We start from the raw sequence: 27,522 nt of genomic DNA, 5'->3' as shown, positions 1-27,522 counted from the left end.
GCTGCTGCTGTTTTAATTTCTGCAACTCTGGTTTGAATTATTAGCCTCTCTTCTCTGACGCTCCGTTGGATTGCAGCTCTGGTGAATCCTCTCGCGGCACCACATCACACCCATTTTCTTTCTGCACCTGGCTGAGCCACACCAGTCCCCATAAGGCCAGAGGAATTTCACACTAATCTAACATCCTCCCTGCAGTGCTTATTTCAGTACGCTTTCTGACGTCTAAGTTTCCTTATCCTCATTCCTGACTGGCAGGAGGTTTTGTGTCATTTTGAACAGCAGATCTAAGGTTTTTTATGTCTTAATTCATGACTGCAGGTTATTTTACACTGATAAATCACCACAGATATTGTACATTCTTGATTATTTACTGTAAAATTAATCTGAAGTCTCTATTATCCAGTTAAATGCAGAGTAAATAAAATTCCTCAAACGGTCCTGTGCAATCTGTCCCTGGTCTGGGTGCTGATATTGAATATTCAGCTGCCTTTATCTTGTCCAAATTCAGGTCACCACACATGGTCCTTTAGTTGGCCCAAACACATGAACTAGCCAGTTCAGACAACCATTTCTGGACCAGAACCGGCTTGCCAAAAGTTACCTGTTGCCAAAGCAGTGTCCTCAGTGGCCCAGTTCAGCTCGCTACCTAAGAAAAAACAGGGAAAACTGGGACTGAAAGCTCTTGAAGAGACGATGGACATGGAAAACATCCACATGGTGTCACTGTAACATCGAGTTCTGCTGGCTTATCTACCAGCTGAATCCGCGGACTCAGTTTGTTCCAACCATCTTCAGCCACACTCCTCGGCTCTGAAAAGTATGTATTTAGTCAGATTTGAGCATCCAGACTGTGTTCGTACTCTGATGCTGGACCTTTCTGAAAATGAATCATGTAAATATGTTCATTTAATTTTTTTTTAACCTTTAGAAAGTCGCTCTGTACGATCACCAGCAGCACGTTGTTAGAATGAAATGTAGGTCAAATTGAACTGGGATTCTTTTCACACATGTTTTATAAACCCAGACTCCTTTCCTGTGTCTCTGCTGTTTGCTCATCTTTCTGATCAAACCAGACGGAGGCGATCAATACTAAGACACCACCTGACCTATAATTTGCAAAGAGGCACGACTGTGTTTAAGAAAACAGTTTTAAGCACTATCAACTGTTGCCTGTGCTTTTATTTCTCTTATCTCTCCAAGACACACACACACAGCGCCAACAACGCAGGCCTCTCCTCCTCCCTGCCCCCTGCCCCCTGCCCCCAACCCCAGACCGGAGCTGCTGACCTCCTAACGCACACGCAGCCATATGGTACGGCCAGGACCAAACTCCGTGCAGTAATTAGGGGGATGGTGCCGGACACTGGCTCTGCTGCAGAGTAGGGTGAGCAGCATGATTCATCTCCTCCTCTCTCCAGCATCATTAAACGGTACGCACACACCTGCAGGTATGTCATTCTTAGGACAGTAGAGTGGCTGCTGGGGAAGGAAAAATAGCATTTATAATGTTACACTCCTGTACTCTCATTGTTCTTATGCAGGTTGATTGATTGTTGGGATCTCAAACCACACAGAATATATGTTTTTGGGGGCACACAGAGGTCTCTACAAGTAAACACACACAGAGCACCATTTTCACCTTTGCCCCTGAGGCTTTTTTGCCTTTATCTCTCTTGTGCAGAAATGTCGGTTCGGCACATGAAGGAGACTTTAAATGAAAGCGTTTCATGTTCCCCCGGCAAATGTTCCCATTCATTTATCAGTGAAATAAAGGTGGAGATGTTGTTGGATCGATATATCACATGCCACATTTCCCAGTGTATGTGTCATGTGATCAGTGTCCTCAAACGTATCACATCCCTGTTTAGCAAATTCTTAAATTCTCCCTTACACTGGAAAAAATCAAAGTCTCACCGAGTATATTTGTCTCATTTCTAGTCCAAAAATCTCATTACACTTAATATAAGACACAACTGCCTGACAAGTACTATTTTAGCCAGATATAGGGACTTGTTTGAAGACAATACATCTTGAATATCTTGTTAAATGAAAAAGTCTTGAAAACAAATTGTTTTGAGTCGGATTTCATATGAAACAAGCTTTTTTTTTACATTTGAAGAGGTTTTTAAGCTAATTTCAAGATCACTTTTATCTCAAAAGTCCTAAATATCACATCTTATTTCAAGAAATCTCGACAAGCCGATTTTCACTTGTTCCATTGGCAGTTTTTTTTGCTTATTTCAAGCAAAAGCGTCTTTTATTTGTTGTTTTTTTTAACTTATTTTTGGAGGGGCATTTTTTCCAGTGTAAACCCCAGTGAAGTTTCTTTAATTTAAGAGTGTCCACTGGGTTGCTGCTGTCTGTCCGTCACTGCCTCAACCTCTCTGTGTCAAGGAGAGGAGGAGGAGGGGGGAGGAGAGAGAGGCCGGGTGAAGCTGTGTTAGAGGGAGGGAGGAGAAAGAGGGGGTTGGCTTTAGTGTGATGTGAATGGAATAGAATCAGCGCGAGAGGGAGAGAAAGAGGGAGGAGGACAGCACAAATCAACCTGCCTCTTGACTTCAACAACAGAACGGAGGAGCTGGCAGGCGCAGACATCGGGAAGCGTGCTGTGTTTTATTTTTATTTTTGGAGAGAGGAAAAGGACACCGGCCAGGAGGAACTGCGGGAGGAGGAGAAAGAGCCTCGCCGTGGAGATAGATAGCAGAAAAATGCTGTCATGGGGAGAGAAGGGGAGGGAGTCGGCAGAGAGGAACAGGATGAAACAAGGCAGGGTCGAGCAGAACTGAAATGTGGAGGTAAGCCTTTTCTTTCTGCGCTGAGAATTTACATTCCGGCCTGCCCGGGTCCTTTATGTGATGATAATGAATTCAGATGGACGGATCTGCACACCGTGTCTGACACATACCTCTGTAAAGGCATGCATATGCTCATGTAGGCACCCGGTCCAGCCACAGACAATGTATGATAGACATAATGGCTTGGCATCATCATATCATGCCTCGCTGCCTATTGTGTTACTGTCAACCCTCGTAAATGTGTTTTATTCACTGAGATCCGTGCGCTTTACATACCGTTCACACACGGCACTGTAGGTTTGAAAGCAGCTCACAATCTTTGTCGCATTTCATCTCAGGCCTGCCCTCTTCTTCTCCCAACACTAAACCCCCCCCAGCCCCCACCGGCTCACACACACACACACACACACACACACACACACACACACACACACACAATCATCTTTCCGTCTCTCTCCATTGTGCGCGCTCCAATTAGGCGAGATTGCCTTAAAAACAGTGTTATGACATTGTCAAGAAGGCGCTGCCAAACCTTGCTGTAGCGCGCTCGTGGCTGCAGGACTCAGGGATGAGGGCAAGGTGGAGGGAGGAGGGGAGGGGCAGTTATGGATGGAGGGACTCTCAGAGAATGAAAGGGGCTCAGACAGAAAGAAGATGCAGGGACAATAAAAAAAAAAAGAAGAAAAAAAAGGAGGATCAGCGTTTATTCCATATACACATTTTAAAAGACAAGCCATCATCCATCGGTGTGCAGCGTTCTGGGATTTGTGGGGATAAAGAGGATTGTGTGATTTGCTCAGACAATGATGGAGAGAAGCACAACCTGAGCTGGGGTGTTGTTTTCAAGGTGGCAGAGAAAATGAGGGATGCAGGAGTCGGGCTCCCCATCCCCTCCTCACCACCCTCCGCACGCTCTAATTTACCATGGGGCTGTGCGCTCACCAGACGCTGGGGCTTCGGGGGCTGCATCGGCTGTTGCAGGGAAAGAAAAGCAGGGATGAAGAGCTAAGCAGGAGGAAGACGAGCAGCCGTAGCTTACATAAGCCAGTGCACTCAAAGGACTGGCCATTTAATTTACATTGAGCTGCATGATTCCTCATCCACTGTGGTATTCGCGGTGGTCGTTATTAACAATTTAAAGGATAAAATGCAATTTGACCTGAAAGGGCTGTTTTCTCAGCCGGACAGACAGGAGGGGGGTGTTGTTTTCGGCCAGGGTCAACTTTGACTGGACAGTTTGGGGTGTGTGTGTGTGTGTGTGTGTGTGTGTGTGAGAAATCCACCTTGTTCCACTCCTCCAATAGTTATCCATCGAGGCAAATGTTAAAGATGCCTCCGGTGAGTGACATGATGACACGATGATGCTCACAGTATGCGGCCTGATCATCCAACTCAGCTGCTGTTGACTTTTCCTCCACTGCCATCCACTGCAGTGCATTAGCCGTTCACCTAAATGTAGTGAAATCCTTTAGCAAAGGCCTTGCACAAACAGTATAATCACTCAAAAAGCCCAAAATTCACAATGCTTGTGTCATTTGTGTTGCGTCAGGTGCATTTAACAGAAAATGTGACTTTAAAACATACTAATATCAGAAGAGCTGAAGGCTTCATTTCATCCTGAAAACTGTGGGGTGCAATACTGAACTACTTTCTATAATCTCCCCAGAAAAACACGTTTTATAAGTCAAACTAATAGAAAATTCCCTCTACTGGTGGGGATGTAGCACTTAAGGCAAATTGGTTTCCATTATTGTCCTTGATGAAATCCCCTAAAACAATTATGTCAGCCTGCTATTACTTTAGAGTTAGAGCTTTGATTGCAAGTGATGAATAGAGGTAAGACTCGTTGGGATTAAGGTTGCAGCTAATGATCATTTCTGTCTAAAAACAAAAAGATCAAATAAGCTGTGTGTGAATTTTCACTCTTAAATGAATGTTTAGCTCTTGCAATTGCAGAAAATAGTGGAAGACGGTGCACATACGTCTGTTTTTATTGTCCTGCCTGCTCCTTTGGTCTCTGATCCAACATGGCTGCACTTCATTTAGTCCATAAGAAGCTCCCGCAACAATGCATTGCTGTTACTTAACTTCTTCATCGAAAGTCCTTGGTAAAACTGAAAGGCGACGACATGCTGCCGAGGCCACGGGTCAGGACTCGAACCTTTCCTGCTGTGACTCCATTATGAGGCTTCCCCTATGGGATTTGTACTATTGCATGTTGAGTAGAAAGGGAGTCACAGGAGACTCTTAAATCAATTGACCCACTTTTTATTTCCTGCACCAAACAAGAGCCAAGAGAGTCAGAGAGTGTCTTTGTGTGTCATGTGGATGCAGACTTAACTGTCAGCTTTCACCGTTTTCTATCAGCAATCTCCCCCGGTCACTGATTGTGGTGATTAGAGCCTCTGACAACGGAAACCATGTAGCAGGTATTTCAGGCTGTTTGGCTGCCAGGATTTAAGATTTATTTCACACCGATTGTCCTGCTTCTGCACGTGATAAAGGTGTGAAACCTGAGATGACTGTTTGTCTGAAGAACGCAGTCTTTGTCAAATAGCTTGCAGATGATCAGCGGTCCTCACTTGGCAGCACAATATCGAGAGAATTCATGCTGGTTGCACTTCACAGTACAAGAATGTCCATGTGGTTTTATACGTCTGAAGGTTACCAGGCAGATTTTCTTGTAGTCTGAGTCAGCATTATATCATCTTTCTCATTTGGAGCCTTTTTGCATGACTACACCCTGGAAGGCTCCCTGTGGGGGGCTCAGTGAGGGAGGCAGTTGGACAGGCGAGGCCTCCCCCTCATCGATGGCAGCCTGCCGGCGGTGTAAGCAACCGTGTTGGATCCTCTTTGCTCGTGCCCTCTGATGTCACCTGTCCCCCTGTTGGCCTGTGAAGCTAACAGAAGATCAGGCCATGTTGGTATCGACAGAATAAAAAGCAGGATGAAAAAAAATGACCCGTCATTCAGACTGTTGAGATGCATTGGTATAAAAGATCTTCAGTGAGCTTGAATTGTTTCTCCAGAAGTGCTATCATCTCTGTGAAAAGCAGCATTTTTAAACTTTTTCTTTTAAAAGGTGAACAGGTTACAGAATCCATCAGCTCTCTGAGTGTGAAACTGAGAAAGATGAGCAGAGAAATCCGTTCTTTAAGTGTAAAGAACATCATCTGTGTTGCTAATTGGTGTTTAATTCCCACTTAAATAAAACTGTGTTGCAATTGTTTTGATAACTACGTTGAAAGAGAATCAGTGACTGAGCCAGACGCTGCTTTCTTCATAAGACATATTTATATAAACACAAACAGATTACGCCCTGAACTGAAGCTCACGTAGAAAAATGCCCCCTTCCAGAAATAAATTCAAGCTCATTGTCCTTAATCACAATGTCTCACTCAATTATGTCATACATACATTAAGCCATTAAGTGGAGTGGTGGCTCCTTCTCATTGTTCTTGTTGCTGTTACCAGAAAAGTGCACTCAGGAGGGTTCAGAGCCACTGAAAGCAGTCCAGGACTAAACATTCACCGATGCACGCGCCACGTCATTTAATCTCTACGCTCGGTCGATGGAGATCAAAAAGGCAGAAAACATCCTGCGTTGATAGGAGTTTAAAAATACCCTTGTGAAGTATTCTATTCTGGGAATAAAGTGTGAAATATGAGACATCATCATTGTGTTTATATCAGAGTAAAGAGCCTCTTTGTTCTGTCGCAGCTATGAGGAGGAGGAAGTTGCATCCTCAACTGTTTCATTTACACGTAAAAGGCGCTCGTAATAAAGAAGTGAGAGGAGAGATCGGTTTCAGCACATAAACTGTTCAGTACTGCACAGTCGGTCGAGCCGGGTGGGGGACAAACGGTGACCACACACAGGAAGCTGACAGCAGAGATGTGATCTGTGTGACATAGAAGGGAAGAGGGCTGCTTTGGTATTTGGTGTTTGCTTTGAATGCAAGTTCTGATTCGCTTCCCTTTGGCCTTGGTCATTTTTATCAACATGACAGTAATATGTGCCTCACAGGAACAGAACTTAGAAGTCAATTGCATACTTTGATGAAAATGAATTTGCAGCAGTAACATTAATGTTGGCTGCAGGCAGTCACTGATAAACTTCACACAGCTTCTTTCTATCACGGCATGCAGACTCAAGAGCTCGCTAATATTTCACAGAATGTATAGCAGCCTCCTGGTGTCACACTGTGTTTCCATTCACAAATGTAAAGCCACAGATGTGAATGTGACCGTAAGTCATGCACATGGCATCACACAGAAGCTCCAGTAAATCAGCCGCTGTCTGCATCACCATAGTAAGCATATTGGTGCATGAGCTGCTCTTTTTTTATGTAGGTCAGAAGGTGCAGAGCTGCTGGTATAAATGACACAAGGCCACCAGACACAAGAGAGGCTGTAAGCTAGCAGCTAGCAAGCAGTGAGTGCTTGCATGCACCAAAATAGTCTGTTCCCAGGATTTACCGTCAGATTTTTTAGTTTTTTTTTTAGTTTTGGTCATCATGTAACTGGTAAAATCTATATACTCAGATTATAATATATCTAGAATTCGATATACATCTTTTGATCTGCACGTTCTGCAACAATAAAACTGCAAAACATTTGCACATGCAGTAACCTGCGATTTAAGAACAGCCACCTTCTCTTCTCCTTTTGTGGGAAAGCAGAAAAAAGTCACCCAAACAGATATCTGTGTTGTGAAATCCAACAAGAGACATTAGTCTGTTCCTCAGAATAATGAGAGCAATTTGCGTCCTCTGAGTTTTTAATGGGCATAGACGGAACCAGTGCTGCTTGTAAATTAAATGGCAACCATTAAGAAGTGGCCTTTCTCAGCTGATACCACAACTCATCCAGTTTTTTTCATCTTTTTTTTTTACTCCCATGAAAGAAGATTTTAAGCTGAAAAATGGGGATGAGGTTGGTGCAGCAGCCATTTCACAGGCTGCATTTCTGTGGACAGCGAGGACAGTGAGGAAGCAGAGGTCAGCCTCTCTTCCTCTGAAAGTAGACAAGGTAGATTAAAATGCTACAGTCTGCCATTTAGGCAATGTTGAGTAATCTCTTGTGTTCTGTCTCAGAGCTGGTTGCACAGATGACAGAGGGGGTAACAGTGAACCGTTGAGCTCAACATAATAGATACAGTCATGACGCTGAGGGTCAGTTCCTTTCCCTGTCACGCCCACACATGAACACACACACACACACATACACACACACACACACAGGGACAGCTGCTCTTCCTGTCACTATGTGGACTCTGTGCTGCATCTACAAGGCTCGGACGCTGTTTTAAAAGAGTCAGCAAACACACAAAGACACACACCTCAAACCACCTCTCACATTTAGGCCTTGAGTCTCCCCGCCTTTGTCACACTCACGGCCTGCCACAAGGTGTATTTTCAGATACACAGGAAGCGGCAGTCCTCTGCCAGCACACAGTGTTGATGTCACGGCAAATAACACCACAGACAATAAGTGTGAGTTAGGCACCTTCATTTTACTGCAGTACGCACCAACAATGCTTGTTTTTAAGGGCACCAGTTTTAGCTTGCAGTGTCAAAAAAAGAGGAAGTGAAGTCTTAAAATGTACAACACAATGTATACAAGCAGCTTTTCTGAGCATACTTCCTCATCACATTAAGGTGAAGTTCACTGAGCGAAAAATAAACCAAAATAATCCACATGCTCTGATTTGTGAAGCTTCCTCGTGTAATCACCCGTCTCTGCTGCCTTTTTAGCCACCTGTTTTCTAACCTCGTCTTCTTACTGGAGAAGAAAGAAGAAGAAGAAAAACAACAAATTGAAACTGGACCAGACGCGGCTGAAGTCACACAGCACATGACCTTTACCACAGCGGTTTACTGTAGCACACAGGGTGCACATCCTCAGAGAAGTCAGGCACAGACTTGGATATAAATCATAACAAATAAGCTCCAACCAACCAATGAATAATTAACACCATGGTAACCCTCACCCCCTTTAGCCCAGTGTTATTAATAATGTATTAGGCAGAAGACTTTTTTTTTCTCCAATTTATCCTATGGAACCAAGAGGAAGTCTTGACCTCCACATATAACCTTAATAACTGTGCCATGCAGCACAACTTACGCAGACAAAGACTGCATTTACCGACTATTTCACAATTCTTTCCCCCTTCAGACTTCTTCAGGCCCTTATTTAAAACAGAACACATAAATAATCATAGTTTTTAATCACAACTGATAAAAAAATTTATCATATTTGAAGGATATAATCGTCCGCACCTCTAACCAACGTTAATAGTCTTCTGATATCGGTCAGAATCACCTTGCAGAGCTGTAAAACAGCATCACTTGTGATGCATGTGGAAAACAACGTGTTGCACCAAAGATTATCAATGACGGGATCAAAAGTTGTTGGCTTGAGCACGAGTTTGTCAGAGCAAGATATTGTTCACGTTAATGGAAACAGATTTTCTGATGTTTTTCGAATCATCTTGACAGATATCTTCTTTTTTTTCCCCTCTCTTTACCAGACAGTGAAGCACCAGGTGCCACAGATTATGTGTCTTTGGGGATCAATAGCTCAGACTGACATTTGCAAAATACATTGAATAAAAAAAGAGAGATAAAACACTTCACAAAAAAATTGAGTGCAGCACTTAGAAGTCTCTGGACTTGGCCCAGTTCGCTGTCCGCAGTGTGGTGGGGGCGGTGCTCAGCAGGGATGCTGGGCATTAGAGTGAACTCATTTTTTGAATCGGATCCAACCACAATAATACACATTTACTCCTTTAAAAGCATCTGCTGAGGCTCAGTGTCACATATTTCTGAAGCAAAACGAGAATGCAACCCGATCCTAAATGTTGCAGGGTTGCACGCGATCAATAATGAGCGTGAGACTGAGCCTGGCTTTAAATTTCCCAAAATCAATCACTATTAGGAGTTGATTCAGAACTTGCGGTTAAGGATCGGCAAGGCAGCTTTTAACTATAAAGACAAAGAGTTTACCTCTCCAGACAATGAAGCTAGTCATTTTAAAGAACTTCCAACAGAAGCTAGAGTTAAAACAAACATGCACCGATGGACATATTGCCAAATGTTGCTGTTAGAGCTGCTTTCTTCCCCTTTTTGTATCATTTTATGTCACATATAAAAGCAGCGCTCCCTTAGAAAGACTTGTAGCATACAATATGAGCAGGAAAACGGTGTATTTCACACCCAACGTTACGTCTGCGGGTCGAATAAACGACTGCAACCTGACATGATGAAGTTGAAAAGCCCGCAGTAAGAGCACAACTGTCACTAGTCATATCTAATTGCTGCTAAGCAGTTAAGCTGATCGCCGCAGGTTCACCTGAAGGGAAAAGAGATCGAATCTCAGTCCTCTATATCAGCACGCTACTTCTCCTTCACCATTAAACACTTCAGATGGTGGCACTGTCAGCAGTTATTTTGATTTAAGCTTGATGAGCTGAAGGTTGAGTCAACTTCGGTAAGTGGGAGAAACTAAAAATCTGCTCATTCATGCTGCAGTGTGCCAGGGGGTCTTATGTAGGTGTGGAAGTGTCGAGTTGAGAGGATGACGACACTCATCCTCTCAAGGTTCAAAAGTCAGTCATCTCTTCCTGTTTCACAGGACACAGACTTGCACGCGCAGGCACAGAAAAAGTCAAGCGGCCGTGACTTCCCCAAAACGGTGCAGGTTTAACTCGCCTCTCTTGTAACCTCCGTTTGTGTCCGTTGTACACCAGAGCCTCATTAACCTTGTACTGGGCTTAACATGGAAGCAGGACTCACTGTCAGCAGCCGAGCCAAGCCTTCACCTCGCACAGTGATGGCCCTTTAAGATGAATCTGGCACAAAAAGAACAATTAAATCTGATGCTAAATTAAATTATTTCAAGTAAGGAAATTCATAGAATGACACTTCCAGTCATTCCAGTAGATAAAAATACAACAAAACAGGCATTCTTCATCACCAACATACAGCCTAGTTTAATGGGAGAATGGTACTGAGATCAGCACTTTCTTCATAGTTTTAACTTGTTCGTTTCAAGGGTAAAAACAGTGTTCTGGATGCAGATCATCGTCTGGTTCTGGTACCAGGAGGGAATCCTTCGAAGGCCGCAGGCCTCCCAGTGGTTTCTGATGCTCCAGATCTTTAAAAGAATCCTGGATATCATCATCTGCATGTCGAGGTAATCGCTTCTGGACTGAAACTGTGGCAAAAGTAAACAATTTTATTGTGTTTATCAGTTTAAATTCATCTTGAATAGCACTGCTAAGCAGGGCACACGTGAACAAAATTTATCATCCACGACTGGTTTCACCTGAAACGAGGAAAAGGTTGGAGGTGACAAAGGCATCAAATATCAGTCAAAAAAACAGCCAAACCGACTGTGCAGTTCCTCCTCCAAACCATTTCATGGAATGTTTCTAAAGTGGTTTCTGCTCAAGTGTCTTGTGATAGGGTTGTAGAATTGTGGCTCAAGGTTTCCATCAATTGTTACTCACATGTGCATGTTAGACTGACACGGAGAAATGCGTGTGCGCCGTGGATGCTGTTAAATCCATGCAGCTACTGCTATAAAAAGTATCTGTGACTTACAAGAACAAGAGAAAGGGCAGTTGATGTGCGCTGCTCCCTGACACCTCGCTGCAGGGCCTCTGCACGGACAGTCGTTAACCGTTTTATGCATGGGCAGAAAGTGACTCAACTGCACCATCACCATGGTGTCAGCCATCTTTAGTTTCAGCCTACAGCCGTATTCAAAGAGGAATTAACATCTGCAGATTATTGTGCACAAGCTCTTTTTTTTTTTAGTCCAGTACATGCCGAAGGTGATTGATGAGATCCAGGACACAGAACTGGAGAGCGAGACCTTGTTCATCTGATGATTTCTTGTTAATTTGTTTTGGAAACACATAACATAAAACATAACTTGTGAGTTATTCAAGTTAAGCTGGCTGTAATTAACAAAAGGAACACAAAAAATATCCTACTGCTGAATATCGTCTCAATCCTTGATAGCGTAAGTTGTTTTTCATCTCCACTCAGATGAACCCACAGCATAAAATAATCTGTTTCTGATTATATCTGCCCAGAACAGGGTTCAATATGACATGTCCTGGGAGAAGCTTAAGCTGGTTATTAAAGGTTTTGTTCTAGCAGTTTTTTTTTTCGTGGATCAAGGCATAGCTGTTTAAATGACTTAGCTTGGCTGATTTTTTTGTGTTGGGAGGAAGAACTGAACGATGACATCGTCAATCTCATTTAAATGCTTGTGGCAGGAAAGACACTAAAATTACACACACTGGTCTTCAATAGAAATAGAGCAGAAATGTAAGGCAGAGACCAAAGTCTTTACTTCCTCTTCACTTTGTGCTTCTGCGTAGGGTATATTACATACTTCTCTGTAGTTGTAACACCGAGGACAGTTTCTATACAGTACGAGGTTGCTGTTAAAGGGACGGTATCATTAATTTCAGGCGCCACTCTGGTTTACTGAAGGTCTGACTGAGGACATCACACGTCTCTCATGGTGAGCCAACGACTGACTTGCTTATCAAACATTTGGCTACTTTGCATCAATGAATTTCTTCTGTAGAAGATCATTTTACTTGATTTATTTAAGGCGTAGCTATGTGTTTATTGTGGTGAACACAGACAAAAAACATTCTACCCCCCGATTACTGGTTAGATGCTGAAACACTCAGAAGATTATGTGAATCATGCCAGTAAATAAAAGTAAATGAAATGCAGTCGTTATCAGTTAAAAACCTGAAATGCAGGTTATTTGGTACCGGTTTGTTTCATGTAGTAAGGCATCATGCTAACAATAAATTATCCAATTACCCAAGCTAATCTCACAGGAGATTTTGAGACAGCCGATAAATATATCTGGTGTCTAAATATTCTGTGCCTTATAAAGGAAGAAGTTGGTCCTGGTAGATGAGTTCTACCCATTTTTTTTGTTCTTGGCCCAGAGATAAACGTGTAGACTGTCAAAACTGCAACGGGGTCAGCACCGCATGCATTCAGTTTTACCACTTTCGGTTTGTGATGGAGGTTTGATGTTCTCTGTGCTAAGCATGTCACAGGAGTTCAACACATCGGCTGCCGTAACTTTTCTTTAGGTACATTTGTGCATATTTACAGGATCCAACGGGATCTTTTTTTATTTTTTTACCACATAGACTAATTTAGCTTTTTTTTTTTTTCTGGTGAAAGGGGAATTTATATCAATTAGAAATCCCAAATCTTTGGGAGCATTGGGATAATTACTTATCAATATGCAGCCACTAGAAAGGGTTAGTCAAATGTAGATTTAAATGTAAATGTATTTGAATTATTATGCAATTTTAAGGTTGATAGAAAAGCGGCACAATTTGTGTTCATATGTCCTACATATGTACTTGGTTCACGGGGTTTTGTTTGATTTGGCACATTTCTTTAGGATTTTTGTCTCATATATATATATATATATATATATATATATATATATATATATATATATATATATAGATAGATATAGGCCATATGCTTCAGAATGGCCTCCACAGTCACCAGATCTCAGTCCAACAGAACATAACTTTGTTATGTGGTGGAACAGGATATTGGCATCATAGATGTGCAGCCGACACATCTGCAGCAGCTGCGTGATGCTGTCATGTCAATATGGACCAAAATGTCTGAGGAGTGTTCATCACCACGTTGGGTTTTTTTCAATCAGAAATGACCATTTTTGGACAACAGCATGGTTCTGGAGAGGGAGACTTGAATACTGCACTGGATTAATTCATCCATCTTTAGCTGTGTTTAAACACAAAACTGTGTGTTTGCTTTTCCCTCTTTTTGGCAAATTTCTAAACTCTACTCATCAAAACTATTCAGCCAACTTAGATTGTAACAGAAATCTTCGGGATGCACTAATCTAATCACTTAGATGTGTTTTATTTTTATGTATATTCCATTTTCACAATTAATTCTTCATGTGCAAGGTCCAAAACACAATACATTCACACAGTTTGATGTTCTGGGTTACTTTGCCATATCATCTTCTTCGTACACTTCGTCACTTCATGCACATAATTAATTAAATAATGCATAATATGCATATTTAAACATAACATTTCAGAATACAAACAGTTAAAGAAGGAATAACTATATCAATGCATACAATAACTATTAAAAAATGTTAAGATTTTACTATTTGCCCAGAAGATCAACCTTTTTTTTATATATATAATCTTTCTGAAGCCATATTTACAAGCATGTCTCTGCAGATCAAACCACCATCTTCACTGTAGATATAACTTTAAAACATTTTTACCAGTTTGGAACTTCTTCCAGTGTGTTTTGACCCATATTTGGTGACCTGCACCGGACAAAAACCCTTGAGAAATGTGTCTAACTGATAGAAGCCTACAAGACAAAGCGCATGTCTGTCCCCATAAGCAAAATGAGAGATATATGGTGAGAAAAAAATGTTTCTTAGTTCCCTTTTTAAACTCCCTTTCATCAGTATAGATTTACAAAAATCCATTTTAAGTTACATTTCATCGTTTTCTTGCCTTGCTTGTCCTAGTTGTCTTGTTTGTGGAGTTTGTCCAGGGCTGTGTAAACAGGGTTATTATAAATCTATGGCGGAGGCTGCAGAAAAAAGGTTCCTGCACAGACAATGGCTGTTTCATAAAGTTGGCGGGGGTCTTAAGAAACTGAGGACCATGTGAGATTTACAGAAGCAGCAAGTGATAAGCATTCAGTTCACTCTTTGTTGGTGGTGTGTCTCTGGCCAACCCTGGAAATTTGATTTGTTTTCGGATCATGAAGGCAACCTGGGATTTTTTTTTTAAGAAATAGCCTGCTGCCAATAATCTTTGCCCATTTAAAGACGGTGTTGAAAATGGATTCCTCACACTTTTAATGGCATTGTAAAAGCATGCAGATTATACTGGACCTAGTGTGTGCGTATTGGCAGAAATCGTATGAGCCCACACGGGTAATGTTGTGTAAGATCATTTGAACGCTCCCAGAGAGAAACATGAGCAGGATTTCAATGTCAGAGGCCTTGGCACCATATAGACAGTGCACAGAGGCTGCTCTGTCTGATCCAGTGCTTGTATTTCAGATGGGGAACCGCATATAGTCAGAGATGTCATGCACTGTCATGAAGACAGAAGCCTGGATCAATCAGAGGTGCTAAATAGAGCCTATTAGCATGTAAATGAATATTTTACCGTGGTTTGATTCATACAAATAAAACCAGAACTGACATTCATATCAGACAAATTACACCTTGTGATTATTTTAAAGCTGGATGAGCTCCATGAGCAGAGCCTCACCACCAAAACCGTTGCTCGTATTCATGGTTTAACCTTGAGAAAATGAAGAGTCTGGTCATTGTAAGGTCATTCAACAAAACAACAGGAGTAACTGTGGCCTCCTAACATATATGCCAGCTTTCCATCCATAGAGAAGTTTTAGTTTATCACAGAACTAACACATTCAACTCAGTCATTCAGATCACACATCACTTTTAATCTTTAAAAGATGCAGACGGACAAAGATGTGACATGACTGACAAAAGACTAGCGCAGAGGACGAGGATTAAAGAGATTCCCCCAGAAGCAGTTCAATAGAACAAGCACAAACCTGTTCCCTTTTTTTAAAACGGACAAACAAACCTGTTGCAGTATTTTCTTTAATGTGAACACCTCGATGCTCATCAACATCTCTTGGTACACTATTAAAAATTGTTGGTAAACTGGGATGCAGACAGCAGTTGGTCAGCTTTCAGATGAACTCAGAGGATTTTGAATGCGTGTCGATGAAGTTTCGTTGCGTTAGGAAATGGGGAGAGTGAAAGCAGACGTGGAGGGGAAACAAAGATTTCTGGTGACTTCCTCCCTTTTATATGACATTTCTGTATGTGTATGTGTGCATATTCTTATATCTAATTGAGGGAATAGACCTGTTTACAGAGTCACACTGAAGAAGCTCTTTGAATTAAAGACACGACACAAGCTTAGAGTTCTTCTCCAGAACGTAAGTCGATGCAATGTCCTCTGAAGTGATGGAAACACAAATGTGTGTGTGTGTCACTTTTTCTGGTAGCTGCTCTGCACCACTGCACCTGCTCTTTAGGCTGCAAGCACCAGAGAGGAGATGCATGTGAGAAAGCCAGACAGGAAGAAGCCTCGTACCTCACTGACAGCAGCAAGAGCATTCAGCTCGAGCTAATTGACGTAAGTTCGGTCAGAGACGAGGCACAAGCGTCACATGATGGCACAAACAAGCCGATGTTGACCTGTTGACAACACTTTGTGGGTAAGTTGCTATTACGATTTAAAGAAGATCAATTCTGATTGATTTAAAAAAAGGGAAGCGCTCGGTTTCATAGGCTTTGGCACAAAGCCGTTGCTGTTAAATTACCCTTCACTTCCTGAGTTTGTTCGTGTAAAAAAGTTTGTTTTACTTTCTTTTCATGTGGTGGAGGAGTAAACAACAAAACTGGCCATGTGTGTCTGAACATATGTAGGAGCGAGAGCCTGCTTGCACTTATTCTTCTTGTATGCTGGCACACTGTCAGTGAGCCAGGAAGGCCCCCTCCCCTGTTTTAATACGGCCTATTGTGAGCGTGTGCAGGGTGGATGTGCTGAGCATTACGTTTGCTATAGAACTATTTTGGGAAACGTCAGAACGGAAAGTGTCTAAAGGAAAGAATAATAATGAGAAAACAGAGGTACAAGGCATTACTCAACAATAAAACACACGTCAGAGCTGCCTGCTGCTTTTTTCTTTGGAATTCAATACTTGTTTATCAAAAGCATTTCTCTCCACAAAGTGTTCCCGGGTCTCCTGGCAGGCTGCAGAGGTTGAATATAAAGCTGCTGATTCAGATCGCAGCGGTGTGGGTGAGCGATGAAGAGGATAAGGTTGACAAAGGCATTTCTTTCTGTCGTTCTCTGCTCAGGTGGCCAGTGGACGAAGGCTGCAGGCACTGAGGAGTGCAAACCAACGGATGCCATGTCAGACAGGCTGATACAAACAGAGCCTCTCCTACTCAGAGGGCAGAGAGTCGGGCTCCAGTGATGATTCTCTCATCCTCACGCCAATGGAAGGAGCAACCCACAACTGGAAGTAAACGCACATCTGCACACCTGGATGGACCCCTGCAGCGAGCAGCAGCTGCGTTTTCTCCTCTGTCTTCATCATTCACACTCAAGAACTCACTGACAAGGTGTGGCATCTCACAGAGGCACCTATGAGAGCCCGAGGGTTGAGAGAGTTCAGCCATCCTAAGTGGTGTGAATGAGGACTGCACTCGTTGCGTTCACTTAGCTCGATTTTTTTCCTCTTCATGCGCAGCACCCCCACGTTTCACACCAGCACCGCAGAGACCGGGATAAAAAGTTAACTCTTAGGAAAAGATTATTAGCTTCGAAGTCGCTTTCTGGAGACGCCATGCAGTCAGATGATCTCTTCATCCGCAAGTTTCGCCGGCAGAATGTGCGGCCGCCGATTGCCACCGTCAACTTTGACCCCAAACGGGAAGCCGGTGTAGTGGAATGGCCTCCCAGGAGGGACGGCGATGGAGCTGACGCAGACAGCCTCACTCCCAGCCTGGTGGGGTTGAACCTGAGGTCGGTGGGTCGGGGCCACATCATGCAGAGGAGCAACAGCGATGTGACCTTAGGAGACTTAGATTCCTCCGGGAAGACAGGAGGCAAAGTGGTCCGAGTGGTTGGGGATAAGGTGGGTCCGGGAGCTCAGGGGGACTCAGTTGTGTTTCTGCACAGGGAATATGGCAGCCTGTCGTCCCTGGAGAGACAGATTCAAGCTCAGGAGCCAAGAGCAGAAGATCAAGGGCCCCTGAGTCCAAACGCCCTCCGCTTCAAAGACCCCTTCCTGCTTTTAGGACTGCAGGGCAACCCTCCGGAGCCCGATGGGTTCTTCCGAGGTCTGTCAGTTCCCACTGGTGACTCCCCGAAACCCGCGAAGCCGCCCAAGCCTGAAGGTCTCAGTAAAAAGTCTAAATTTACCCCCCCTCAGATCCCTCAACCAGGTCCATACGACAACCTCGGAGGTGGAGCGTGGGTAAGGAACTTTGCCCACTATGATGTTCAGAGCATCCTGTTTGACCTCACCGAGGCGGCCACAAACAGAGACAGCATCGGACGCAAAAAGAATATCACCTCAGGGGCTTCAGCTGCCTCCCAGCTGCGCCCCCTCTCCCAGTCCACCCCGTGCTCACCTGCGCAGGGCGGGGGGAGCAACGGGGGGAACGCAGATGACCCCGAACAGTCGCTGCTGCTCGATGAAGGTGATGGAAACGATAACGAGCTCCTCCTCAGCTGTCCCCACTTCCGCAACGAGACAGGAGGAGAGGAACAGGTGGGTCTGGGTTGGTCCTCGGGTAGACGGGGACTTTGGTTAAGCCTGCGAACCCCCAACGATGCAGTTTCAGTCCTGGAGGAGCCCAGAGAGAGTCACGTCCAACTGCAGGGCAAGAGCAACTACTTTATAGAGCATGCTGATCTGGGAGCCCATTACTATCGCAAATATTTCTATATGAAAGGTACGTGAAACACCACGGCACACTTTGAGCTTTGCTGATTTAGTGCCTGCTTATCCAGCTGTAAAACACGGGGAACATATAAGAGTAAAAGTGATTCTTTAACAGAATCTTTAACTGTGCAATCTGCTTTAAATGGAGGCATTTCTAACTAAGCTTCAACAATCGCTCATTTTTCTCTGGACAGATTATTATCTGAAACCAAGCAGTCTTTACTGAACATCAATGAAAAATGCATACATTCATTTGACTTAATTTATATTCAACTGCATATAAATGTTATATCTCATCTAGTTATCGGTCCTGCTGCTAAATGAATTTGCCACAAGTCTTACTAAGCATGACCTCTAAGCTGAAAAAAACCCATTATTGAGCTATTTTGACAGTATTTTTCCCAGAATTATACCTTTTCTGGGAGGTTCTAGGTTCATGATTTAACTTTAGAGGGGCTGTATTTTAATTTTTTTGCTGTTATAAAGTGTTAAATGCAGCATATCGTCTTGCTGTGGTACAAAATATGGTGTAAAATTGGTTTTCCCTTTTTAAATAATAGAATATAAGATTCAACCTTCCTCCACATCCTGATACTTTTTGTAAAGCCTCTTATTTTGATCCCAAAATAGGCACAATTTTCTGAACGAAGAAGGGACTCCCATTACTGTTCAATACATTATTTGCTTCACTGGTATTTCATCACAGAACATCAGAATTTCTTTGGAATCGATGATCGCCTCGGCCCAGTGGCCATCAGCTTCCGGCGAGAGGAGAAAGAAGGTTCCAGTGGAGCTCAGTACAATTACAGAATCATCTTTCGCACCACAGAGGTAAATTTGCACTTTATCCCCACCTTCTTTGGGCTTCACCTCAGGTTGAGCAGGTGTGAAAATGATTTGACGGTGAATCTTCTCCTCAGATGAAGACACTGCGAGGTTCCATCTTCGAGGAGTCGGTGCCGTCTGCCGCTCGTCACACGACTCCCAGAGGGTTGTCTCCAAAGAGGCTGCTGGAGTTCATCATGCCTGAACTCAACCTACACTGCCTTCGCTTGGCCTCAAACTCCCCAAAGGTCCGGGACACCCTGCTCAAACTGGACGAACAGGGGGTGAGTAACGCTACATTTGTGACACAACAGGCTGCTGCACGTGTGTCAGCCAGAAAGCTTTGCAGCACACTGTATAGTGTAGAATTGCATCAGCTTAGTTCAAAGGTCAGACTGAATTTCCCAGAACATTTTGTGCTTATTTCTAAGTCCATACCTGCTGTGCACGGTGATCAGTTGTGTCGTGAACATGTGAAGTGCAACTTTCAGTTACTTTTGCAGCCACTTAGTTCGTGGCTCATTTTGACCCAGCTGAGTCCAGTAAAAAGAGTCGTTAATATAAGCTCCTGCTCATCCTCTTTGACCACTTTTGTGTTTTTTTCATCATGTTAATAATCACTGACATACAAAAATGCTTTTTTATTTAATTTCGCTGATTTAAATGAGAAAAGGAAGAAATTCTTCAAGCCTTAGAAACTCCCAAAAATGGCCCAAATTTCAGATATCCTCTTCATTTCACGCACAAGTCCAGAAGATAATATTATGAAATTCACTGCACAGGTTGACATAACTTCCTGAGATCTTAATGAAATTTCTGCGGGATGCTTTGTTGAAAATACCACATGATTGCAGCACAACAGTTCCTCTTTTCAGGCGGGTCTTTACAGCCTGGTTCATTGTAGCCGGTTTTAGGAGGTGGAGTCAGTGGAGTCAGCCACTCCCCTCCACTCCAGGACCCTCTTCCACATAATGCGCCTCTTTTGACTTCAGTCACACAGCTTTGCACAACAATGCAAACCTATATATAGACACAAATTACACTCAACGACTCTTGATGCCACAGGGACAGGGACAGGGACGTCTGGGTCTCTTTGCTCAAGCTGCTGCTCCCGCGACCCGATCCCCGGACCAGCGGAAGATGATGGATGGATGGATGGATGGACTCTTGATGCATGTTATTACGCTATAAGGGAATATAGTGCATTCAAAAGAAATGGGAACTCCAAATTTCCAACTTTCAACTGAGAAAAAAATCCTAATAAGATGCCAACAAGAAGTTTGATTGTACCTAATTGGAAAATGGGTAGAAAATGAGTGCTTTTAGATCATTTATGTCTTAATAGAACTAAATAAAATAGAAAAGCAAAATGCAAGAGCAAGAGTTTCAGCTTCCAAAGTCCAAGGTGCAGTGAAGTTGTGGGTGAAGATGACGAACTGGGTCTGTCATGGGCCAGTATCCTGTAAACATGTCAGAGTTTTTGACCCATATATATTCTCTGAAGTGCAGAAAAAAAATCATGTTTTCATAATATGACCCCTTTAATGCACTCACTGTAGGCAACTTCCACCTTTTGTAGCTGACTCATTGAAAAAAAGGAAGGAAATAAACTGTCACGTGTGTTTGTTTAAACTATGTTAGCATTCATGTGAAGGAATTTAAATAGGTGTTAGAATAGTCTGAACAGTTTGAACGAAAGCAGTGTGGAAAGAGGCACGACTAAACTCTGTGTTTTCTGCCTTCCATCGCAGCTGAATTTTCAGAGAAAGGTTGGTGTGATGTACTGTCGGGCCGGGCAGAGCTCAGAAGAAGACATGTACAACAACGAGAGCTCCGGACCGGCCTTCGAAGAGTTTCTGGATCTGCTCGGGGAGCGGGTGCGTCTGAAGGGCTGGGAAAAATACCGAGCTCAGCTGGACAACAAGAGTGAGCTGAAAACATGCGCTACACCCAGATCTATTAGCCACATCTCACTTTATCACAGTCCTGTTATCTGAAGGGCATCAGTGTCTCACTGAAAGCCCAAGATAACTTCCATCTGCCCACATGTAATCTGAGTAATGCCTGCAAAATAGCATAGTCACTGCTGATTATCTCCGAGCTGTATTCCCAGTGGGACAGATTTCAGCCTGGCTGTGGCAGAACGATGGCTGATCTCTCTACCTGTCGGTCTCTTTGTGTTTCTGTGCGTTATGTGCGTCTACAGCGGACTCCACTGGAACGCATTCCCTCTATACGCGCTATCAGGACTACGAGATTATGTTTCATGTGTCCACGATGCTCCCCTACACAGCCAACAACACACAGCAGGTAAGACTAATCCAAACCTAACAGAGTTGTGACATATTCGAAAACCATGTCCATCTGTTGGCTTTCACAGAATTACTCTCACATGTTTCTCCTCGCTTCTTCAAAAGATCACATCAGACATTGTAAAACCTTCATCACTCATCCCTGTTCAGGCTGTCATGCTTTGCCAAAAGCTTTAGAAAATGCCTCTGTGCTGCACAACAAGCATGACATAGAAATCCTGCCCCCCAGTGTTCGCTTCCACCTAAAAGGTTTTCACTGTTCCTGTTCCTCTCTGTGCTGTCTGCGGTTAAAGCCTGTTTGCTGTCTTTTATGAAGAGACAGAAAACGACACAAAAAAAACGGAGATTAAAGGAGTGGCAAAGCCTTAAAAACGCCTCTTTGAACTCTGTGAAATAACCGCCTGTAATCTGGTCTCTTTTAATCTGGTGATATTCAGATTTTTTAAGTTTCCGTTTGTAAAAATATTCAACTTTTTGTCCCAAGACTTGGTTATTTAATAAATGATTCTATCTTTCCTTAGCTGTGGGTATTTGGTATAACCCACCTTAGAATTCCATCACATTTTCACACAAATGTAAAAACATATGAAAGAATTACCAAACTGGACAAAGCACATAACATATTAGATTAAGTTAGTTATTAATTGGGGGAAATTATAATGTTTTCTGTCCCTGTGTGAGGCATAAAACCTTTTTCTTCCATTATCTACTGTGACTCCCTTAATGCTTCCTGTATCTGTTCTTTGGTGGAATCACCTGTGCTTATAAGGTCATCTTGCTGCATAATCCACTTTCTATTGAGCTGGTTCATAACATATATCCAGATATTCTGCTTTAGAATTTATTGTTCTATCAAAGATGGCAAGTTGTTCTCGTCCATCTGCAGCCGAGTAGGCCCAAACCATGATACTACCATCACTATGTTTCACAGATTAGGTAGTGTTCTTGCATATTTTCCCCAGTCTTTTGGCTTCTCAATCAACGTACACTTGCGCAGCAATGTTCTTTTTGGACACCAGTGGCTTTCAGCACATGCAGACCTCCCATTCACAGCAGTGTTCTCCTGATAGTGGACTCAGTAGCATCAACCCTTTTCCAGCCTAATGATCCCACATTGCTTCAATAATGATGAGGTTCAGACTCTTAAGACTGGACTTGTTTACACTGATTTCAGCCCAGTTCTAGTGTCATTTGGCATACCTTAGCATTATCCTGCCAGCCTGGAAAACTATTGCTCAAAATCACTGAGGAAGATCACAAGAAAGTCTGGTCCCCTGAAAACAAAATATAAAGAATCAAAGCACGGTTACCGTGTATTCTCCAAAATTTGTTGGGGTACTTTGGACATTGTAATATCTCTGTTCTTTTTTTATTATTAGAACTACTATATCATTATAAAACATTGATTAATTAAAAGTGGGAACCCACTCACACCTAATTACCATTCCATTGATTAAAAAAACCTCCACCTGTAATTTCCACCTTCAAAATAACCGCTGATTTTATAAGTATTTTTCCTTTTAATCAACCCGATACAACATTTTGGATCATTCTCCCTAATAAAGGATGGTCAACAACACTTTTAAAAATCTTGGTGCTCTTTTTGTGTACTTTTTTAAAAGTTGTGTCAAAATCTAAGGATGTTTTAGGTCATATTTCTGCAGACAATTCTAAAGGGTGCATCAACTTTTAAGCATCTCTATAAATCCTCACCAATCCTGGACTAAAGCAGTTACAACTTAACAACAAAAACTGGGTATATCCACTGGCAACTTAAACAGTATGATGTGGCAAAGCAAAATGATCAAACATAGCTGTCTGGTGAAATGCAGCTGGTTGCCTTCTTTACTTCAGTTAACAGTGATGAGCTGCAGAAGATTAATTACCATCTCTGTGTTTCTGTTTTGTCTCATCAGTTGCTGAGGAAGCGACACATCGGTAACGACATCGTGACGATCGTGTTCCAGGAGCCCGGCGCCCTGCCTTTTACTCCAAAGTCCATACGCTCTCATTTCCAACACGTCTTCATCATCGTTCAGGTTCACGAGCCCTGCCCTGACAACACCTATTACAGGTCTGGCTCCATCCTATCTGCCGCGCTGCCTCTGGCAATGATACTTCAGTATTTAGTGATGAATCGAGACATTCATCTTTTCTGTTAAAGCCATTCAATTCAAGCCTTTGGATTCCATGCGTTAGTTGGGAAGTCGTGTGTTAAGATAAGTAATAAATTAAAAGATCTGAGCTTAGATCAAAAGAAAGCAAGATAATCCACGCTGTTTGATCATGTCGATGATGTACGAGTGTTATTATTGGTATTATATTCCCATCACCATTGGTGTGTGGCAGCTTAGGAGAAAACAGTGATTTGTAACACTGCAGCAGCACACAACATCCTCCTGCACTGAAAACTAGACATAGATTGAACGTTTCTGCTGTACCAGTCTCTTACTCTGTCATTCCTCTTTCCCTCTCAGGGTGGCTGTGACACGCTCTAAAGACATCCCATTATTTGGCCCTCTGTTCCCTAAGGGTGCACGATTCCCTCGCTCGTCTGCCTTCAGAGACTTCCTCCTGGCAAAGGCAGTGAACGCTGAAAATGCTGCCGAGAAGTCAGAGAAGTTTCGCTCGATGGCTACCCGAACGAGGCAGGAATACCTGAAGGACCTGGCTAAGAACTTTGTGACCACCACACCCATTGACTCCTCCACCAAGTTCCCTCTGCTCTCTCTGGGCAGCAAGCGTAAAGACAAGCTGAAGGGCGCTAAAGGAGCTGAGCTGCACAGTGCCGGCGCGCTGGTGTGGGCGGTGATGGTCAACAGCAGTTATGAATGGGAGGCAGGAGAGCATAAGCTCCCCTGTCTGCTCGGAGTGTCGGCGGAGTCGGTGGTGCTGATCGAGAGGTACACACGCAGGGTGGTGTTCAACTGCTCCTGTCGGGATGTCATCGGCTGGAAGGCAGTGATGGAGAGTAAGGATGGGGGGCCATGCTTGGATATCTTCTATGAGCGTGGGGACTCTGTGTCTCTCAGTGTGCTGGAAAATCAAGCGGAGGACATAAAAGAGGTGGTGCAAAGGCTGGAGGTGGGTGGTTGCAGCCCTATTTAAAATGTCACACTGGGCAGATTATTATCTCTCAGATTAATTCATCCTGTCCTGTTTTTCTACAGCTGGTCACGCGGGGATGCGAGGCACTGGAGGTCACCCCCCTGCGTGACGGAGTGGGGCAACCAGGGTTCCTAATGAATGAGGAAGGCTTCGTGACGGAGCTGCAGAGGTTCTGCTATGCCGAGAGCGGAGGCCTGCAGCTCTGGGCTCGTGTGGTGCGGCTGTGCGGACACTCCCTGGTTCGCCTGAGTCCCGATGAGAGGACCAGGCTGCTCCGCACTGCACACAAGATCCACATCACCGTGATCCCACCAGATGAGAACGGCAAGCCTCGCAGGTGGGTGCTGCTGCAGCAAGGAGGAGGAGGAGGGAGGGAGGTGGAGAAGTTCACGGTGGGGTCAGCAGACACAGAGTGTGACTGGGGAAGGGAGCCGTGGGTATCAAACAAGCAGAAGGAAATGAAAAGTAGTCCCAGAGAGTTGGTAAAACAGCAAACAAGGAGGAGGTATTAGAGGGACAAGTTAATCCAGAGCTGGACGAGAACCACTCAGAGGTCACAGCTCACTCTGTTGCTGACAGCCTGCAGTCAGCTGGCTAACAACCAATGAATCCCTCTAATGATGTTTAATCACACTGGCACAGCCTGTCCTACTGTAAGAAGCACTTTCCCCTCTGCTGAAGTCCAAGGGAGGGCAGAAACAGCTGTGGACAGGATTTTTTAGAACAAACTAAACCAATATTGAACCGGACATTTCTGCAGCTCTCAGCTAAAAGCAGCATCACAAAGCTGGCAGCAGAAGAATCCACCCCTGATTTATTTATACGTCTGTGACAACTAGGCACAAATTGTCACAAAGATGTCACAAGTCATGGCTGAAAGTGGGATTTCAGAAGAACCCCATTTTTATTTTTGGCTTCTTTGTGATTAATGTATGAGTCATAATGCGACTAGGCGAGGCCCTTTTGTTCAAACAAAGTCTGCCATTGTTTTATGTTCCACAGAAGTTTCTCTGAGCTTTACCAGAAGGCCATCAAAGATGCAGAGTGCAAGCCCGGCGAGGATCGGTCAGGAGAGGCCTGGGTGCTGGATGAGAGGGAAGAGGAAGAGGAGGAAGAGGATGAGCCGAAGGCGGGTGTGGTCAGCGAGGTGGAAAAGATGGAGGTGCAGACAGTGGCAGAAGCGGACGAAGAGCAGTCTGGTGATGAAGAGCCATGTGAAGGAGATCCCAGCTCGCTCCTCACACCGCCCAGTTTACCATTGTTAAGGGCCACTTCTCTGCAGGACCAACCGGCCAATCAGAGCCAGGAGGGCAGCACCTCGCAGCTCACTCGCAGCCTCTCTTTGGAGAGACAGCTGTCCTACACAGACACATGTGACGGGTGAGTGTTACTAAGACTAATACCACTGTTCTTATAACCTGTCACACAAAAGCGTCAAAAAGACAAACTTCAAGAAATCACAAGAAATGCTGCTAATCTAAATAGATTCTGCTGGTGATACAGCACAGCAGATATGCCAGATCCTCACTTTGTTAATTCAATTAAACCAGTTTTAACTATAACCACATTTACACTAAGTGCAGTTTTAACTAGTGCGACACACATTTTAGTGGGAAATATCATCATTTTGTATTTAATGCTATCTTTTTTACGATAGCCACAATTACTATTGTGTTACTTTCTTTCTTAAGATTTTACACTAAAAGCTTAAGAAGTGTTAAGCTTAAGATACAGAATATCAGGAAATGATTCTTTATATATTTAATGGCCTGAACTTCTCATTTGCTGCTTTTCATTATGTCACAGTAATGTGAATATTTTAGCATCTTGTTGATTGGACAAAAGAAAAAATAAGAGTGGATACCTCCAACTTTTTTCTTTGAGAATCAGAGAATAATCAGCTGAGTAATCAATAATGAAAATAACCATAAGTTTGAGCCCTACATAAAATGGTTTTAAACTAGCTCTATCTGCCCTCTGGGTCAGCTGTGTGGTCGTTAGCTGGAACCATAGTTCACTAATGTTTTGCACCCTACTCAGTACATCTCCCGGTGGGTGGAGCAGTGGCCCGATGGGGACTGCTCCCCCGCCACCCCCTACAGCTGACCCTACTGGAGTGTTTTTCCCCTGTCCTCCGAAGCCACAACCAGTTGCTTGTCTTCTCGGCTTCCTCTGCCAACTCCTTGGTGGCCATCTGTAGCCTTGTCCCAGTCATCCCAGCTGCCCTGAGAAGTTGGACCAATGACTTCCCCACAAAGCGCCTGCAGCTACTTAGCTTGCCTCTCTACACTCCGCTGCCAGCTCAGTGTATTTGAGTCACTTGAACTCATTTGCTGCTGCTATCCCTTCCTCCAAAAGGGACTGTGAGCTTGGGGAGGTGTCAATGTTTCTCTGTTCATATCTGAGTGTTGATCTTGATGATGGCGATGACGCAGTCTGGCCTGAGAGAGATCGTCATGATCTCTGGTAGGAAGACTAGCTGTCTGCCAAAGTCAACCCTCATCTCCCACGCTTTTTCAGGAGTAAGCAGAGGTGTTTTTCCCGCTGGCTTCTGGTGGATTTCGCCTGCTCTAGCAAAATGCTTGAGCTTCTGCTGGTCCACTGGGGAACTGCTTGCAGAGACTCTGCAGACCTCCAAGAGCACATCTCCACCTGTAATGCCCCTGAGTTGGTGTTGATGCACAGTGGTCACGTGTCCTGGTAGGGTGTCATAGGCTGCTCCTGTAATAAAGCTGTGTGATCCGACATATGTCTACCCAGCTGATGACTCTAGTTGTAATGGCCTCCAAGTCCATGGTCCTTGCTGGCCCTGGGAGACGGCCTTGATGTAATAGCACTCCAGTTCCATCTTTGTTCCTCCTCCACCACAATCTTCTTCCTCTGCTCCTCTGTCGCTTTGGACCACAATTGAGG

At 43.8% G+C, this 27,522-nt stretch overlaps 1 protein-coding gene across 8 annotated transcripts in view; it reads left to right on the top strand.

Moving 5' to 3' along the window:
- Positions 1–1,276: 1,276 nt before the first annotated feature.
- sipa1 (signal-induced proliferation-associated 1) overlaps positions 1,277–27,522 on the top strand; it is a 39,255-nt gene continuing 13,009 nt past the window's right edge. Inside the window, exons 1-11 of one of the 8 annotated variants that reach the window (XM_075487814.1) lie at positions 1,277–1,430; positions 2,569–2,795; positions 16,770–18,374; positions 19,071–19,195; positions 19,285–19,473; positions 20,941–21,115; positions 21,396–21,499; positions 23,418–23,575; positions 23,979–24,585; positions 24,672–24,946; positions 25,612–25,989. In XM_075487814.1, the coding sequence (XP_075343929.1) occupies positions 17,261–18,374; positions 19,071–19,195; positions 19,285–19,473; positions 20,941–21,115; positions 21,396–21,499; positions 23,418–23,575; positions 23,979–24,585; positions 24,672–24,946; positions 25,612–25,989 (3,125 nt within the window). In that variant the 5' untranslated portion in view covers positions 1,277–1,430; positions 2,569–2,795; positions 16,770–17,260. Of the gene's footprint in view, positions 1,449–2,471; positions 2,796–12,222; positions 12,336–15,900; positions 16,124–16,769; positions 18,375–19,070; positions 19,196–19,284; positions 19,474–20,940; positions 21,116–21,395; positions 21,500–23,417; positions 23,576–23,978; positions 24,586–24,671; positions 24,947–25,611; positions 25,990–27,522 lie in introns of those variants that run through there. The other 7 variants (XM_075487815.1, XM_075487817.1, XM_075487819.1 and 4 more) reach the window with 7 other exon arrangements.

This window comes from Odontesthes bonariensis, chromosome 16, assembly GCF_027942865.1.
Source record: "Odontesthes bonariensis isolate fOdoBon6 chromosome 16, fOdoBon6.hap1, whole genome shotgun sequence".
In the NCBI taxonomy this organism is placed as follows: domain Eukaryota; kingdom Metazoa; phylum Chordata; class Actinopteri; order Atheriniformes; family Atherinopsidae; genus Odontesthes; species Odontesthes bonariensis.
The sequence above is the reverse complement of the archived record's forward strand: the minus strand, read 5'-3'. Positions and strand labels throughout refer to the sequence as shown.